We start from the raw sequence: 16475 nt of genomic DNA, 5'->3' as shown, positions 1-16475 counted from the left end.
TTAATTTCCCACTTTGTTTCCTGTCCATAAGGCGCACATGATTAGAATTATTTACATGAAGGCCATCATAATCACCCACGTGACTTCCTACCAGCATAATGCCCCAAGAGGCAAGGAGCATACCCTAGTTGGTTGGATTGATATGCCATGAAAGTTTGGTTGTCAAATTTCTATGAGCATTATTTTCGGATTACAAACAATAGCACTCTACAAGTTTGGTTGTCAAATTTCTATGAGCATTATTTTTGAATTACAAACAATAGCACTCTAGTTGACAAGCATCTCACTCTTTACCTAAATTTTGAAGCAGTCCTAAACCCCGAAAACAGGAGAAAAGGTAGAGGGGCTTCGGCGGACAATCTATCCGAGACCTTGTCAATTTCCAAAAGGCTTCAGCATGCATACCAGAAATCATTGGGAACATCACCATTAGTGGAGCTTCGTCTCATACATATTAGAAGTTTCCAAGAAGCGAGCATAAACTAACGGAGTGCATAGCCTTGAACTTTCTCTCCAATATCTATCTAGCACGCCTTCAGCGCGCGTCAACATTGCTCGAAGTTGCAATGCCATGAGCACTATTAATAGGAAATGAAAGAGACAGTGGTACAAAATAATGTAAACTTAGGAGGCCGGAAGGTAACCCTGCCATCATTCCAATACTCCATTCCTCTCGCTCAAGTTGCAGAGAGTAGAAAATGAAAGGATCAGAGTCCTCTCCGCTTCGTCTGCTCACAATTCTCGGCATTCTGGGTCTTCCCATTTCTATTTTCCAAGCAAACCATGATCATCACTGTTCTCCAAAAAAACCCATCTTTGCGCACAGTCCACGCCTCAGATTTTGCATAAGCATCTCCATTGTCGCTTGTGTTTTGTTTACATACATTCAAATGGTCAAAGTATGCTGAGGCTGACAGTCACATACCGGATTATCCGATCATGCAGGAAAACATGGATGTGGAGAGGTAGAAACTGGAGGCAACCAAGCAGAATTATGGGAGTCGAATGCAAAGACAAGGGAAGCTACAGAAGAAGGTTGGCGACAAGGAAGATTGCGTGACAATGAACATACAAAAGAAGGTGACAGAATGCTCACAAAACCAATTTGTGGAATATAGGTGCAGTGAAGAGGAGAAAGGAATTGAAGAATTCAATAGAACAGTCGAAGAATTTATGCGCAAAGTTCACAAACAAAGGAAGAAAAGATTGCCTGACTGCCCATTACAGGAAATTTTCCAGATTCTGAATACTTACGAGCAAAGACCTGTCTTAATTATCATGTACACCCTCTAACTCTGGAAGCAGCCATCTACATAATTTCAAATGCCATGCCTGAAAGTTTGGAGTTTGTCACTGAGACACTTCCCACAGAAATGGGAAAATACTGCAGTTGAACTTCTGTATGCAATTCAATAGCAAATTATAGAGTTTGGTGTGGTCTCTCTCTCTCTCTCTCACACACACACACACACATATACACAAAAAAACTAACATGTTCCATCTGTAGCTTCTTTCTCCCATTTGCAAACACCTCATTTGGTAACATGATGGAACCTATATGGATGGTTTGATGCTGCATCAAAAGGGCACTGATAGAGATCAAAGTTCCTCTCTGCCAAAGCAAATTCAAGAGATACACCCGCATAGGCCACAATGAAACACATTAATGAATGTTTAAAGATGACAGTAGATATATCCAGCAAAAGTCTCTCAACATCATTGGGTGAGAGGAGAAAGATATGCATAAAGTTGAGTGACCATTTTTGGACAATCTCTTCAGCTATCAAAGAAGAAAACAGTGCAGTTACAATTACTTGCACAACTTAGCATTGCTTGAAAAGGAACTTGATTAGAGCACAAACATGAAAATAGGCACCAAGCATAAAAGAATTGCCTAAAACACCAGCTGCTCACCAAAGCTCAATACATGACCAAGGCACATGAAAGATGATCCTTACCATGCGAAATTGGAGTTTACAACAAAATCAAGCCACAACAAACGAAAAACAGATACTCAGTATGAATACAACACGTACCAGACTAGTCGTAAGTTATATGTCTGATGTCAGCGAGAGATACATTATGACTATGATCCTAAGATATCCTAATTAGTCCAGTGAGACAAATACCTGAAAAGCCATGGCATCAATCCTGCATTCACTTTGAAACAGTCAAACCTCACAAATTCCTGAGAGCCAAATGACATCATTCATCACCCAGATGCCACAGCACAAGAGTTTTACAACTGCTATAAACCAGCCATATTCATCTTTAAAGGAATCGTATTTAGTCCAAACCCCCCAGACTGATTAATGGCTTAACTGGCTATCCTTTGGTAATGAGTCATTAATTGAATCTCTTGATTCAGGTACTGGGTTCGTGGGAGTCCATCCATCATTTTGGTAAGAAGCCACAGGTTTATGCTGATGATTGGAAGAAACTGGTTGGTTCTTCTCCTCATAACTCCCGTCCATCCCTGAACACGAAATAGGAATTGCAGCTGTTGCCGCAGTTGAACTGAACATCTGTGGCAGAGCATCTGGTGCATCAAATTTTGACTTCTTAATCTGCGGCTCCTGATGGTTTGGCATAAAACTTCCTACCACAATCTGCCAAATTCACCAATATTAAAAGGGTCAATAATTTGCCAAGTAATTTGTTCTGCTGTGAAAAGAGATTGAAAATTTTGTTGATGCAACGTCTGGCCAAACTAAGTAAGTTCATAAAATCAAATTAAATATGTGCACAATTACATAAAATCAAACTACTAGTTTGTTCAGATCTTGAAGGTCCCTAAAAAAGTTCAACAGATTAACAACAGGTCAAGAATTAGGAATAAGAAGTAAATTCCATCAAACAAGAGCCAGATTGCTAGCAAGTCCTGGTCCAACCTCTGCTATATCAAAAGGTCAACATGCTTACCAGGTTCGTGGAAGTATAAACATGCTAATACTAAAAAATCAGCGCAGAAAAGCCTTGGGAATTAGGTTATGAACTGCCTGTAGCATGCCCATGGAAAAGGAAAGGTTACCATGCTAAGCTAGCCTGGCCCAAGTATCTCTTTGTAGTATGCTTCACTAGTCTGCCTCCCTATGGTCATTCTAACCCCGTATGGCTTGTGCCAACCAAAATACAGCTAATGGTACATAGATATGATATAAAAATTTCATGTCACTTTATGGATGCATCAAGTCCCACACCCTATAATAATGAGTGCTGGGAATAGGCAGAACCCACTGAATTTCAACTCCTACTCGATCTGGTTTTAAGAATATAAACCATGATATCATCTTGTCCAGTTTAAAGTTTTACATATCAGAAGTATATTTTTGCAATAAATACGGCAAGTACCTGAACAGGACTAGCAGCCATCAGTAAACCAGCAACACCCCCTCCTACAACACGTCCATCTGGACTTGCCAAAGAAACACTCAGACCTCCAGTTCTACTCCTATGTCCACCAGTTTCTGTCAGCATAAATGATCCAGACAGGGAAAGTATTTCAAAGCGCCCCTGCAAAAAAAAAAAAAAAAAGGTCCTGTTTTCTGTGTTTCTGTGAAGGGAAAAAACAAAACCCATAAAGAACCAGCAACTCCATGAAAACAATGAAGACACATCACATACAAGAAACATGAATAGCTCGTATTTTTTCTCTAGCTTTATGACACTGCACATGCCTGCATATATTTCAAGCTCGGCATTGAAGCTCTAACTGTTGGTAAAACATTTCGCTGTCAAAATTTATCACTCAAGGACTCGTGAAACAGATTAAAACTTAATGCATGAAGTTTCAAACATAAGAGAATGGTAAAAGCCCCAACAACATAAACAAATGAAGGTACAACCATACAACTTCCTAGTGAGTAGACAGTGTTGTAAGCAACCTGCCTACCTGTTTAATTCAACGTTTGTTAAACTGACTACCCTTCATAACAATGAGATATGTCTAACTAGATTTGTGAGGATTATATCTACTTTTAGAATATAAAAACATAACATAGCCATTATAGTGGCAGCCATTATGTGTTTAATTCAGAATATGAAATTACGACCTCTGGTTCGACTAAAGACAAAAGCAAGATTGGCCCGTTCAATTGGTTAAATCTATCTACATAAATCCACACCATGCTGGTGTAAGAATTATTATATATAAGAAAGGGCAACCTACTTTTTCCCACATAACTCCCACCCTTCGCACCGTCGATAGCACATGAGAGCATGTCCCTGTTGATACTTGTGTAGCTTAACAGGTAATACCACTAAAAATGAATAAATAGATAACAAATAAAGAAAACACTACCAACTGCCAAAAAAGAACAAGGTGACAGCTAAACTGATTTCCAACATTTTGATTACTTGCACGGCTTTACAAAATCATAAGTAGTAGACTTTTATTAAGGAGTAATTTCACATTCACAAGTGAACAAGATTTATTATTTATCTCCGATCCATACCTTTGGTCCTTTACCCAGTTTAAACTTTTCAAGTCGAAACATGAAGCCAAAAGTCTATTAAGACCATGAAATAATCTTCAGAAATGCAGCATCAAAGTTTTAGAAGATAATGCACCATCTTTCAGGAAGATCCAGAATCAACTTATAAATTAGGCACTGTTTGTGAACTGGAGTGAGCATACCTCATAAGTTAAAGTGCCGCCAGAGGAATCTGGTTGTCGAAGAGTGACATTAGAAATGGCACCATTTGCAGAAAGAACACATATGGCTCGGGGCCCCTTTTGTGAAAAGGACATGATTTTCATTGTTATGTCCTATTATGGGAAAAAGAAAAATACGGTCAAGTAGGAATTTCATGAACCTAGACATGCAACACAAGTCAAAACCTGAATAGACAGCTCCTTGATAATTCATGGAAGTTCTCTAGCAAAATCAATATAAACTATAGGACATGACGATCCAAAAAAGAGCCAACAGCAATTGAAAAGCCAACAAAATTAAAATAGGCCAAGGAAACCCAATAATTGGATAAGATAATCCAAGACAAATTCAGCTAAATAGGAGAAGTTCCATGTTCGACCTCCCTTTTTCCCTATAACCCCAAAACTCTTTTTTCTAACTTTCTTGGTATGGGTCATTACAATAATTTAAATATAAAAAAGTTCCATATTCAGCTTTCCATTTTACCCTAACCCCATAACCCCAAAACTCTTTTTTCTAACTTTCTTGGTATGGGTCATTACAATAATTTAAATATAAAAAGTTCCATATTCAGCTTTCCATTTTACCCTAACCCCAAAATCCTCTTTCTGGTTTCCCTTGTGAGGGCCATGGGTTTCCTTACCATTGCTTAAAGCCTCTCAAACCCAGGTTAATGTCTCAGTGAAATTAGGGCATTTGACTGTGGCATAATGTCGCATCATTTTCCTTTCAGTTAGATCAAATAAATAGAATTTCAAATTTCAAGGACAATTGAACAAGTTAGAAAGACCAACTTTTCAAGTTGCCAAGCATAATCTGGTCTGTGTGACCTAATGAAGTGTGTATAAACAACTAAATTCTTCTTTAAACAATTGACAGGTTAATGTTTCTTCATCCTGCATTACAACTGATCTCAAGGCATTCCATAAAAATAAATAGTGAACAAAAGGACAGTACACATAATAGTTAACTGAATCACCTATCATATAACATAACATTGGTACTATGTTCAGAATAAAGAATGTTAATTTTGTACTAAGCAACCGTACATATGATAGAAAAAATCATAGCAAACCAAAGGAAAGGCTCACTGTGCTATTGAAGCACTCAAATAAGAATGAAGTTCTTTGAGAAATAAATAAAAGAGGAAAAAAATAGCACAATTACACAATTTGAGAGTGGAAAAAGAAAACCATTAAAGAAAAAAGGAAGGAAGAAAAGGAAAAGAAGCACCAGTGGTACGATCAGTTACCTCTCCTGCAGCAATAGTGATCACATGGGGAGTGAAGCCGCCTCCAGCTGAACTTGCAATCCATTCTCCTATTAAAAATGAAAACTCTAATCAAGCAAAGGACCAGCATACAAAAAAGCAAAATAAAATCATGGTAATGGCAAGTACATGTAAACAATGTTGTGGCTTACTAAAGGACATACATGTCGGAAGTATGGTACCAGAAGACAATATTAATAGTTCAAGCTCCTAAATTCAATCCTAAACCCACAAATGTCAACTTTGTTGAACGGTCAATACTTAACAAACTTCATTTCACTTGGGAACAAATGGAGTGAAGTATGTACATCCAACATTGAACAAATAAAACTCCACACCGCAGGCCCATTTGGCTGCATAAAGCAGATGATTAATTGTTCATTAGGTTATTAGACCATGCTGAAAGCCTGAAAATACAGTACATTTAACCATAAGCCTGTCACCTATTTAAGCAAATACCACGCATATTATACACTTCCTAAGCCTCACTAATGTGAAGCAAACAAAAAAGTGGATATGTAACTAAACACGCCTAGCAGCCTTACAGAAAGACAGACTTGCTACTCTGCAACTATAAAATTGATCCACAAGCGTAAAAGATTTCATTCAGAACACTGTCACTGAAACAACTACAAACTTCCCCCAAAAAGCTTGAACGGGAACAGCCACCTTAAAGCTTCCAATGCCTAAATAGTTTTAACTTTTAAGGAAATGAACAACAAGCACAAGCCTGTATCAAGCTTCAGAAATCAACAATGACGTGCGTTCTATGAGAAGCCCAAGCTAGCCTGCAGGTAGCACATGTTTTTTGGCTGGCATAGATTAGATACATGCATCAACAAGAAAAGTGGAAATTATTTTCACTAGAATTAGAAATTAATTAAAAAATGACTAATGACAAATACCCTCGCCGTGTTGTGAAAAAGTACATATTATAATTAATTTCCAGAAACCCCTTTTCTTCCCCAGCTATCCGACTTCATCATCGTCGAGAATAAATATAGTTTGGGTAAACGGTTGTACAAGAGCAGACCGATAAAAAGACAAAAACCCAAGGCATCAAGAAGCGGACAAATATCAAATGGAAATTTCCAAACGGAACAGTGACAGCCTTTATTTAGAAATCTGCAGAGTTAGAATAATGCTCAGATCAACAGATTATTTGTTTTTAAATAAATATTACCAAGATAGACTGCATTTCAAAATAGTTCATTTAGGTATCCATGTTCTTTTGCCACAGGCCAATTACCTTATGGCATTTTTACTTTCACGTAAATAAAAATTAAAATCAGCCGGTTGCTTTCTCTTTGGCATCGGACTTCTCTTGTTTCCCGAAAGGCCGGGAGTTTCCCTTTAGGGCTTCAGCAACATTTCATGCCAATAATCCTTTTATCATGGAAATATATCTTCCGGTGAAACTGGTCTTCTCACCTTAAAGTGAAGTGGGTGCTAGACTGCTAGTACTTAAGAATAAGCTAGCATGTAGTTTGTTCAATATCTCTTTCAAAAAAGGAAAAAAAAAAGTTTGGTACCATGAACAGCGTGACCAGCAAAATGAGCTAGATATTTTCCTGCTCTCAGGCAAATCTCAAGCAGAGATGAAACCGCAAGCCAAATCTTTCCTTAGCCATTACCCAGGTTGAAGTATTATAACCGTCCACAGTGTGTAAGCATCGTTAAGGGTGCAGCTGCGATATCGTTACAGTTTTCAATAAATATACATCATTTTTGTTGCCAAAAGCTCACGCTGTCACGCCAGCCACCATTCAAGATACAGAAGCCACTAAACTCTCTCTAACGGATTCAAAAGGCAAAATGACCGAGAATGAAATACAATTGCAGGCGTCGTGCACAGAACCTTTTCACTGCAATAATCACCTATTAGAAGTACCCTAATCATGTCTAGAAAGGCAAGTGGGCAGAGGTTTTTGTTGTATTAAGAGGGTGGTTAAGACGTCTTAACGGCTAAGCCTACAACCAAATGTCAAATACTGGTTACTTTTGTGGAAGAAGGAAGGAGGGGGTCAACATCCACCACTTCCAATTAATGACAAACGGAAGATGGTCCCTTGTTTTCTCCGTAGCGTCACTGTCATCACTAACAGTTCTCAGCGGAGAGCACCAAAAGTTACCAAGTGGGCACTGATCCAGGCGACAAAAGTGAAATGGGCAAAGAGGTCTCCTGCCGCAAAAGGACGCATCTCTGAATCCATCTGCAAATCCCTGAGCGCTTCAGAAATGGAACCAGACTACCAGTTCCTTGAAGCACTTAGGCAGCCCACAAAAATCTGTCGCCCTCGGTGAGTTATGTGCACAGTGCATCTGCTTACATGAGAATGGGCCCAAGAATCCAAACAAGGGATGGAAGCACACCACAAGCACGTCAGTGAGTTTGACCGACATGCCCCCTAAAGGAGTGGGGAGAATACAGGTGGACCTAACGGAGTATGTGCTCTACCGTCGAGAAGTTATTGGCCCAAAAGGAAGAGAAAACAACAGAGAGAGAGAGAGAGAGAGAGAGAGGTCCTCGCTCTACGAGACTGTGATCCTCAAGATCTGGATGACCCACCAACAGACACCCTGCTCCCCATCTTTTCACCCATTGACCCAGAAAATTAAAGTCAAAACAAGCAACATTTTCGAGCCTACCCTAGAATTCTACCGGAGCAAAAATAAAAAGAAGCCACCTCAGATCCCAAAAAACTAGGGTTTTGCAGAGAAACCCCCCCGAAATAGGGGAAGAAAGGGAGAAAGCAAGCATGGGTTCTTCACGGGTGGGAGGTCTGGTGTTACCTAGAGCTGCTAGGCGCTGTTTGTTGCCTGAGCCAGGTGGCCGCCCTCTACTCCGTTTCGAGGAGAAGGGTCCGGGCGACGACGCCGAGATTGGAGTCAACGCCAGGGCCATGCCATCGTCCCGATCGTACCTCCGGGGCCTACCACGCTTCTTACCGAAGCTCGTGGCGAAGCTCATCATCCCACTCGGAACCCCTCCTCCTCCGTCGACGACGGGAGGACTCTCGCTCCTGGCCGCCGCTGCCGCCGCCACCGCATTATAGACGCCTCCGCCCCCAGTCGCCACCGCGGCAGTCCCATAGCTCGCTGCCGGATCCGGTGCACCGGAACTCGCCCCTTCTCTCCCTTCCATGCATAGAAACTCTCCCCAGCAGAGTCACAAAAGGAAGAAAGACAAAAATGAAGAAAGGACAGCCGCAGATCACTGAAAAGCGCGCACAACTCCTCGGTCTGAAACACTTCTAGACGAACGCCATCCCCGAATGGCTGCAGAAAGCGTCCCCGGTCACAACAAACGGGACGGCAGTCGGCAGCTCCCTGAAGCGAGAGCTGGAGTACGGCCACCGGAAAATGGTGGGTGTGACCGGATTTCAAACGCCTGGATACCGCCCGAAGGAGCGAAGCCTGAGGGGTGGTGGGGCGTCAAAATGTGGGGGAAATTTTGTGTGTTATTTTAACCCATGGGGAATGCCAATCCCCAAAGATACGTTTGCGAAAATTAAATTACAAAAAAAAAACCATGCCCGACATCCAAATTAAATAAAAAAATAGCAGAGATTAAATGGCATTTAAAAAGGGAAAAGGAGACGAGGGAAAGAGATCGGCAAAAATAAAAATAATAGTGTTCTCTCTTTGGCCTCCTTTCCTTTTTTTTTTTTTTTTTTTTTTTTCCGGCTAAAGGTGACAGGCGAACGTTGAAGCCCTCCTCCTACTCGGCCTTTCCTTTTCGCTTTTCTTTTTATTCCCCTTTCTGGTTTCATTTGCTTCCTCTTCTACCTTCCGGAGATTTCAGCCTGAGTCTCTGTATCTATATCCGCGACTCTGCAAGTGATGCTGAAGGAAAAAGTCGGAAATACCCCCCGCCTCCCCATCCGCCTACACGCTGACAGAAACGTACGGTAGACCTACTTCCCATGGTTTTGGGATTCTGCAAAGATTGATCGTAAAGAAGGACGTGGATGTTTCGGTCATTTTCTCTCTCTCTCTCTTGCTCGCTCCTCTGCGGGTGTGGGTGGTAACCACATGATGGCCATTGGTTGTGGGTAGGGTTGTAGGAACCGAAGTACTTCCCGCGAATCACTTTATCAATTCAGGATGCCTATATGCTGCTAACTTGGCACTCTGGCAGACATTCGAAAATTAAGATCAGACAGCGGGAATCAGTTCTTTGTTTTTAAACAAGTTTTTGAAAATAATGCATGATTTGAACCAACAACGAGTATCGATTATTCACCGGGTCCCTCATCAAATGGAAGCGTTGGCGTCCCCAATTTCGTCACTCTCATCCATCCCTAGATTGGATGATTCGTCAGGTGGGTCGCCGGCAGAAAGAAGTTAGCATCTCCAGGATTCGATCGCCCAAGCTGAAGACACGGCCCAGCACTCGGCTTCAGCTGGGAAGGAAGTTATCGTTCTGCTCTGAGAGAACCAATCATGTACCAAGAGGACCTCTCTATATTTTATATTTACCTATTTACGCATGCGTTCAAAAAGTCAAGGTTTCATACATACACGCGCTAAGAACCTGGTCAAAAAAGCAGGTATTGGCATCCATCATTTTATTGCTTTTACTTATTTAATACGGCACACTTCTATGAAAGCTCAGACTCTCTACGCAAGAGAGATAAGTTGGAATTAAGTACGCCATTGGCTTTTAGCATAAAGGGATATGAATGGAGGCAACTAGATTTAAAAAGTCTGAATGTGGGTTACAACCTATCCATACAGAAGCCAAATCACGTTCTCATCCTTCTCGCTTGTAGTCCTGCTTTAAAAGTTGCTTTGTTTGTTACAATGGAACGACTGACAGGTATTCTTTAAACAAAACCCCCCCTTCGGGGTAATAATGCCTGTGTCATAATCTTAAAAATATCTGACAAAATTAACCTGTAAATTACAGTTTCCCCATGTTGAAGAAACGCGGAGCGGCAATTGAAACCTCATCACTTTGACTTCTTCTTCTTCTTCTGCTGCTTGTTCCACTTGAGATAAATTTGGTAAGCCAAGCCACCAAACACCATGAACACGCAACCCCATTGCTTTGCAGACAAGGGATTACCACTCAACAATGAGGATACAACTATACTTACGAACTTGCGGGTTGTTGTAATGGTGGTGTTGGTTAGGGATCCGAACCTACTGATGGTCATGAAGATAAAGTTCTGTCCAACAGCGCCACACATACAGAACAGGAAGATGTCCCATGCTGCTTCCGGGTGCTCCTTGCAGAACTGAATTGCCTCGTAACCAATTCCATGAGACCAACCGAACATGTAAAGGCCGTTGTATATAATGCCCCACAGGTTCATGCCAAGCATGATATCCCACGCAGTCGTCTTTGGGTACCTTTTAAATGTCACACAGTCAATAGCATCAGCGTCTATAAATAGAGAACCAAACAAGGAATCAGATTCAAGTTTTTTTATACTTGACAAAGAAATGACTGGAAGACACCACAAATTCCTTAGTCGATCTTTTTGCAAATACATAATCGGTGTTATCCCCCAGTTTTTTCATTTAGAAAAGAAACTTACTAAATCATTATGCAGGCACTTTTTTGCAAAATAGATGCACTTCCCTTTGTAATAGCCAAGAGCATTTTGTTGTCATTTCAACTGCCTTACCTTGCAGTCAGCGAATCTTGAGTCGCGTTAGTGAACCCATCCAATGCCAGGTTGAGAAAACACAATCCATAACCAAGAGGTGCATTAGGGTGCGCAAGCTTGCTAATGGTCTTCGAGCTAGTCTGTAGAAAACAAAAAATCAGTAAGTGGGTAAGATGTCTGTGGAAGAACAAAAGGAATCTTAAGTGCATAAGATCTAAACTTCAGCATGACACAAAAGTAAGGCCTTTTTCTACGACAGTAAAGGCCTAGACTTTCAGCGGAAGAAATTACTTAGTGTAGGTTCATCTGGTCTGATAAACGAATTACCTTTAGTAGCGCAAATGCAGAAACACCTCCCGCAACAAGAAGTGTGCAAACATACTCAGAAAATGTGTATTTGATCCCATAAACAAGAGTTCCCATCAACATCACTGCAATCAGGCAAGGAGAACAAAAAAAATTTCACATAAAATCACTCGCAATATTTATTATCTTAAAAATTATGATGCTAAAAGCATGGGAATATATTGAAACATATGCAATATATAAACTTCATGGAAATAGAAGTTATATATTAGACTCAAACCACTGAATATATAATGCCCATAAAATAAACTACTTGAAGAACCATAATAGATCAATGTGCCGTAGTGTTATCTCATAAAGTACAATTTTAATGCTAGTTCTATAGGAAAACTTCATGAAGATTGTTCCTGGCAAAAATAGACAACCATCTAATAGAGGTAGATGGGCACAGGGGCGGAGGGAAGGGGGGGCCCGCCTAGGCCATGGCCCCACCACCCCAATCAAATGAAAAAAATATATATAGTGTAAAAATTGAATTTTTTTTTTTGCTTTTATGTATTTTTGTTGTGAGTTAAGTTTGGCCCTACCCAAATCCAACCCATAAAACCCAGCCTCCATTTGGCCCGCCCTTGAAGAAAATCCTGGTTTCGCCCCTAGATGGGCATGTGATATTTAATGCAAATAAGTTATCTCAAGCTACGCCTCTTAATGAGTAACTTAATAGCACATAACACGGTGCAACTGTTGTATCATGAATCCTGAATCGTGTATCAGCCCCCACTACTACTCAAATCTAATTGTGTATAACGACATGCCATTGTCTATAAATTTGATTTGCATAAGTATATTCTAAGTTTCAGTGTTGACCAGAGAATAGATAAGTATTCATGAAATTGTAATAGTGTGTGGCTTTGATTCCCAACTCCTTTTCCTAAATAGTAAATACAATCCTTCATTTTCATAAAGTTGGCTCAACGAGAACCATATGCAGCATATACATCCACTGTCAAGCATACATTGTAATTTGTATAGCTCACTAACTTTGCCCAAAAAAATAAGTAAAATATGTAAAGAACTTTGTTTTTTGGAGCCATGACGATGGTTCCAAATTCTATGTGTACACATAGGAAACGAACTTATGTCAGGTAATCATCTAAATAATCTCGACTGATTTTAAATGCAGGGAGTTACTTGGTCAACAACAAACTCAGACAAGTTTTCTTAATTGACCGACTTCTGATTGAGGCGTGGATACATGCTAACAAACTTCACCAAGTCTGATGAGGAACAGCAACCTTTCTTTAAATGGTCAAGAAATTGAAGATCCATTCAGCAGTTGGCTGAGTTCTAAGACCCGACCATAACCCATGAGACTTCCTAGACACAAAGTAATAAATTCATAAACTAAACCATGTTTCAAAGATTGAGTCAATCCAAAGTGGTTTATCCTTAGATGAGTTGTTGGTTATGCCTTTTAGACACTCTTAGAGGTCTAGGCTTCAGGAACCAGTTATGCCCTGACACTGGCCTCCTTAGCATAGCACGAATCTGCCTATTCTCAAACCTCAGTATCTGACACAATTGCAAATGAATTTTGGACATTCCGCATTTAGATTATGGTCACTGGACAAAGAAGTTTAACACTAGCCTCTCATGCTTTTTTTGTTTTCAAGCTTGGATTATTTTGTGAACAAAAATGAAAGTGTCCTCATGTCCGATGCTGACATTTAGCAGGAGTGTGGAAATAAATGGGCCAATGCAATGAAGCAAGTATGAAATTCATCTGATTTAGAGAACTCTTGGAACCCAAGTTAACATTATGAATCTTCATTAACATTAGAAATATAAGAAGCTCACCAGGAATCATTTTTGAGGATTTTGCAAGAACCTGAACAAAAAGAAAAAGGGAAAAGCAATGTTATTTTTGTTCCTGCAGCATTTGGATATTTAACAATAATTTATGCCCAGCTGATATTTCACAACTGACATCATAAAACTTGTCCAAATAATAGCAATAAATGAAGACAAAGGTAAAAATAAGAAATAAGAAAAAGAAGAAGAAGAGATAGACAACAATCAAGCAAAAAAACAAAAGGTTTTTTACTATAATCATACTAAATTAATATGAAAAGGATGTAATAATTAACTGACCATACATTGATAATAACACAATCAACTGACTTTTGTTTTTCATGGGTGTTCAAAGAACCGAAAAAGAAACTCAATTTGAAGGCAAGTTTGAGCAGTAATAAATATGAAAAGGTTTTCACCAAAATGCATTAGAACCATGACTTCTGAATTTAAATCATCTTTGCAATAAACCATTAGTAAGGACATGTATGTGATTGATCTTCAAAGTAAGATGAAATTAAGTAAATAGATGGAAAACCAAAAAATGTTTTACTATTGCAAAGACAAGAAACTTGGGGTTTGACTAACAAAACACTGGCAGATTGGTCAGCCGAAAGAAGCAATAGTTGCATGGTCTATAGGGAGATGATTAAATTCTTAATTCAATTGACTTCCTTAGGTAAGGTCAGTGAAGCAGGAGATGGTTACAGACCAGGCACTTGGAAGTGGGGCTCTTGTTTATTTCTGAACAGGTTAGAAGAAACAAACGACCACACAAAGATCAAACATGCAAACTAAAAAAAACCATGAGACAAGGATTTTATACGGAAAGTTCTCCCATGGATAAACATGAAAAACTGATGAGACCTACGAAATCAAGTACACACTAGTACAATATGCTATATTCAATGCTTATATCAGGTGGCCATAAATGAAACAGAGCAATTACGAGAAATGATTCTCCAACATGCCGGTATCATCACCAGGGACTCTAAAGGGCAAGGGAACATCTGCATACCTGTGCAGGATAACTTATGTATTTCAATGCTTCAATCCCCATTGCTGGACCAATCGTGTTAGTGATACTAGGACTCCAATAACTCCACCATGGGGCACCTCCCTTACTTCGAGGGGACCAAAGCTTAATCACTTTTCAAAGAACCAAAAACCAAAATAAGAGATGGTGGAAGGTCAAACTGACTGTTAAAGAGAAGAACTCAACGCAAGTGAGACCACATAGATCAAGAAGTTAAGCGTGCTTACTCATCAGTGACCAGATGAAACACACAACAGCTTGAGCAAAATTTAAGAATGACAGGTGCTCAAATCGTTTGCCGTCAGGACCAAAACGCTTGGTTGATCTAGCGAATAGAGAAGGAAACATGGAAAAAAGGAATTATTAGGAAGAAGAAGCCTGCGGAATATATTCCAACAGCTAAGAGGGAAAAAAGGAACTAGCTAACCTACTAACCAAAAGCAAACAGATTACAAGGAATAATATGAAACGGAAAAAGTAAGATATGAATCTCAAATTAAAGCAAATTCCATGAGATAATGTCCTGAAGCGAATTAAAAGTAGCAGGCGAAACAGCGAAGGAACAGCTAACATTCACGACATGCAAAACTCACAAGGGATACAACTATATAAATTATGTCCCCACATCCCATGTTATCCAGAAAGCGCGCGTAAGTAAGTTGAAAAGCACAGCTCAAAAACGCGATTTCCACGACTAGCCTCCTTTTCTGGATAAGCTAATTACAAGGACTTCGCATTGGATCTGGCTGTTCTCGTTAGCTCCTCCAACCAACAACACCGAAACAAGTCGACAGAAAAATGCTCACTGGAACATCGTGATCAATAGCTTACACCTAATTTTCTCTCGGACTAGGGAAACTAAGAAACCGAATAACATGGACGAGCAAGAAGATGATCGCAAAGATTAGGAAAGGAGCGAGATCAGCCAGAAAACTTCTGTAGGCCTAAGCAACGGAAGAAAAGGAAGGGATGGGAGCAAAAGGGCAAGGATTGGGGAAGAGGGGAATCATTACAGTGTCTCCTGAAGGACGCCCTGGGTGATGTAGGCGGACCAGATGCCGGCGACGCAGAAGCCCAGCAGCAGAACCCGCCCGAGTCCGGGCCCTCGCCCCTCCATTCCGGCGCCCCCTCTCCTGAGCTGCGTGGACAAAGACGTCGATCTCCCGACAGAGCGAGGAGAAGCAGGCAGCAGCACGCGCGACCAACCGCCAGGAGCTCCCTTCTCCCCGACGGAGCTAAATGGAAGGCGGATGGTGCGTCATCGTGGCCCTCAATTTCCACGTGGCATTTTATTATTGGCTCCAACACTTAAACCTCCACTTCTATTGGTCAATACACGGGGAAGGTCCGCCACGCTGTCAAATGTGGACCCCACATGTTTGATCTCCCGGACCCGTTAGCTCTTCCGTCCTTACGAACGAGTTCGCCACGTGGCTGGCTGTTATTGGAGACAGTCATTTTTCCTTCTTCCTCTAACCATTTCTCTGGAAGGTTGGGTTGTGATTATAGTGGATCTGATTATCACCGATCTCAGATCTAAGGATTGACATTCATCCAAATTTGTATCATAAATATCTGATCAGACAAACAAACACCAATTTGACTTGTTGAAGTTTTCCCTATGGAACATTTATGCATTTTTTAAAAGTCGTCCCTCAACATCCAAATTAGAATTGGATCGCATTTTGTTGTGAATTTAAAACTCGATTTTATATTGAATTGATGATGAATCCAAAAAG

The 16475-nt window shown here is 40.4% G+C and overlaps 2 protein-coding genes across 2 annotated transcripts; both read right to left on the bottom strand.

Moving 5' to 3' along the window:
• Positions 1–1928: 1928 nt before the first annotated feature.
• On the bottom strand, positions 1929–9788 carry LOC116263319 (AT-hook motif nuclear-localized protein 1-like). Its single transcript, XM_031643010.2, has 5 exons — positions 8719–9788; positions 5908–5975; positions 4637–4768; positions 3352–3513; positions 1929–2609 (listed from the first exon to the last, which is right to left on the bottom strand). The coding sequence occupies exons 1-5, from the start codon at positions 9068–9070 to the stop codon at positions 2310–2312; spliced, it is 1014 nt and encodes a 337-aa protein (XP_031498870.1). The 5' UTR covers positions 9071–9788; the 3' UTR covers positions 1929–2309.
• An 872-nt stretch (positions 9789–10660) lies between these two features.
• LOC116262200 (UDP-galactose/UDP-glucose transporter 3-like) lies at positions 10661–15964 on the bottom strand. Its single transcript, XM_031641334.2, has 7 exons — positions 15750–15964; positions 14964–15061; positions 14719–14849; positions 13707–13737; positions 11871–11974; positions 11562–11683; positions 10661–11283 (listed from the first exon to the last, which is right to left on the bottom strand). The coding sequence occupies exons 1-7, from the start codon at positions 15851–15853 to the stop codon at positions 10881–10883; spliced, it is 993 nt and encodes a 330-aa protein (XP_031497194.1). The 5' UTR covers positions 15854–15964; the 3' UTR covers positions 10661–10880.
• Positions 15965–16475: the final 511 nt, after the last annotated feature.

Source organism: Nymphaea colorata, chromosome 10, assembly GCF_008831285.2.
Source record: "Nymphaea colorata isolate Beijing-Zhang1983 chromosome 10, ASM883128v2, whole genome shotgun sequence".
NCBI lineage: Eukaryota > Viridiplantae > Streptophyta > Magnoliopsida > Nymphaeales > Nymphaeaceae > Nymphaea > Nymphaea colorata.
The sequence above is the reverse complement of the archived record's forward strand: the minus strand, read 5'-3'. Positions and strand labels throughout refer to the sequence as shown.

Bases quoted from the DNA above. Each gene is read 5' to 3' on its own strand.
- LOC116263319 (XM_031643010.2), bottom strand. From the start codon at position 9,070: ATGGAAGGGAGAGAAGGGGCGAGTTCCGGTGCACCGGATCCGGCAGCG. The intron at 4,769-5,907 runs GTAACTGATCGT...TTCCCATAATAG, and splicing joins TCACTATTGCTGCAGGAGAG to GACATAACAATGAAAATCAT. The intron at 3,514-4,636 runs GTATGCTCACTC...TTTTTTTTGCAG, and splicing joins GCGGCACTTTAACTTATGAG to GGGCGCTTTGAAATACTTTC.
- LOC116262200 (XM_031641334.2), bottom strand. From the start codon at position 15,853: ATGGAGGGGCGAGGGCCCGGACTCGGGCGGGTTCTGCTGCTGGGCTTC. The intron at 15,062-15,749 runs GTAATGATTCCC...TCTATTCGCTAG, and splicing joins GGCGTCCTTCAGGAGACACT to ATCAACCAAGCGTTTTGGTC. The intron at 13,738-14,718 runs GTATGCAGATGT...CTTTTTGTTCAG, and splicing joins ACATAAGTTATCCTGCACAG to GTTCTTGCAAAATCCTCAAA.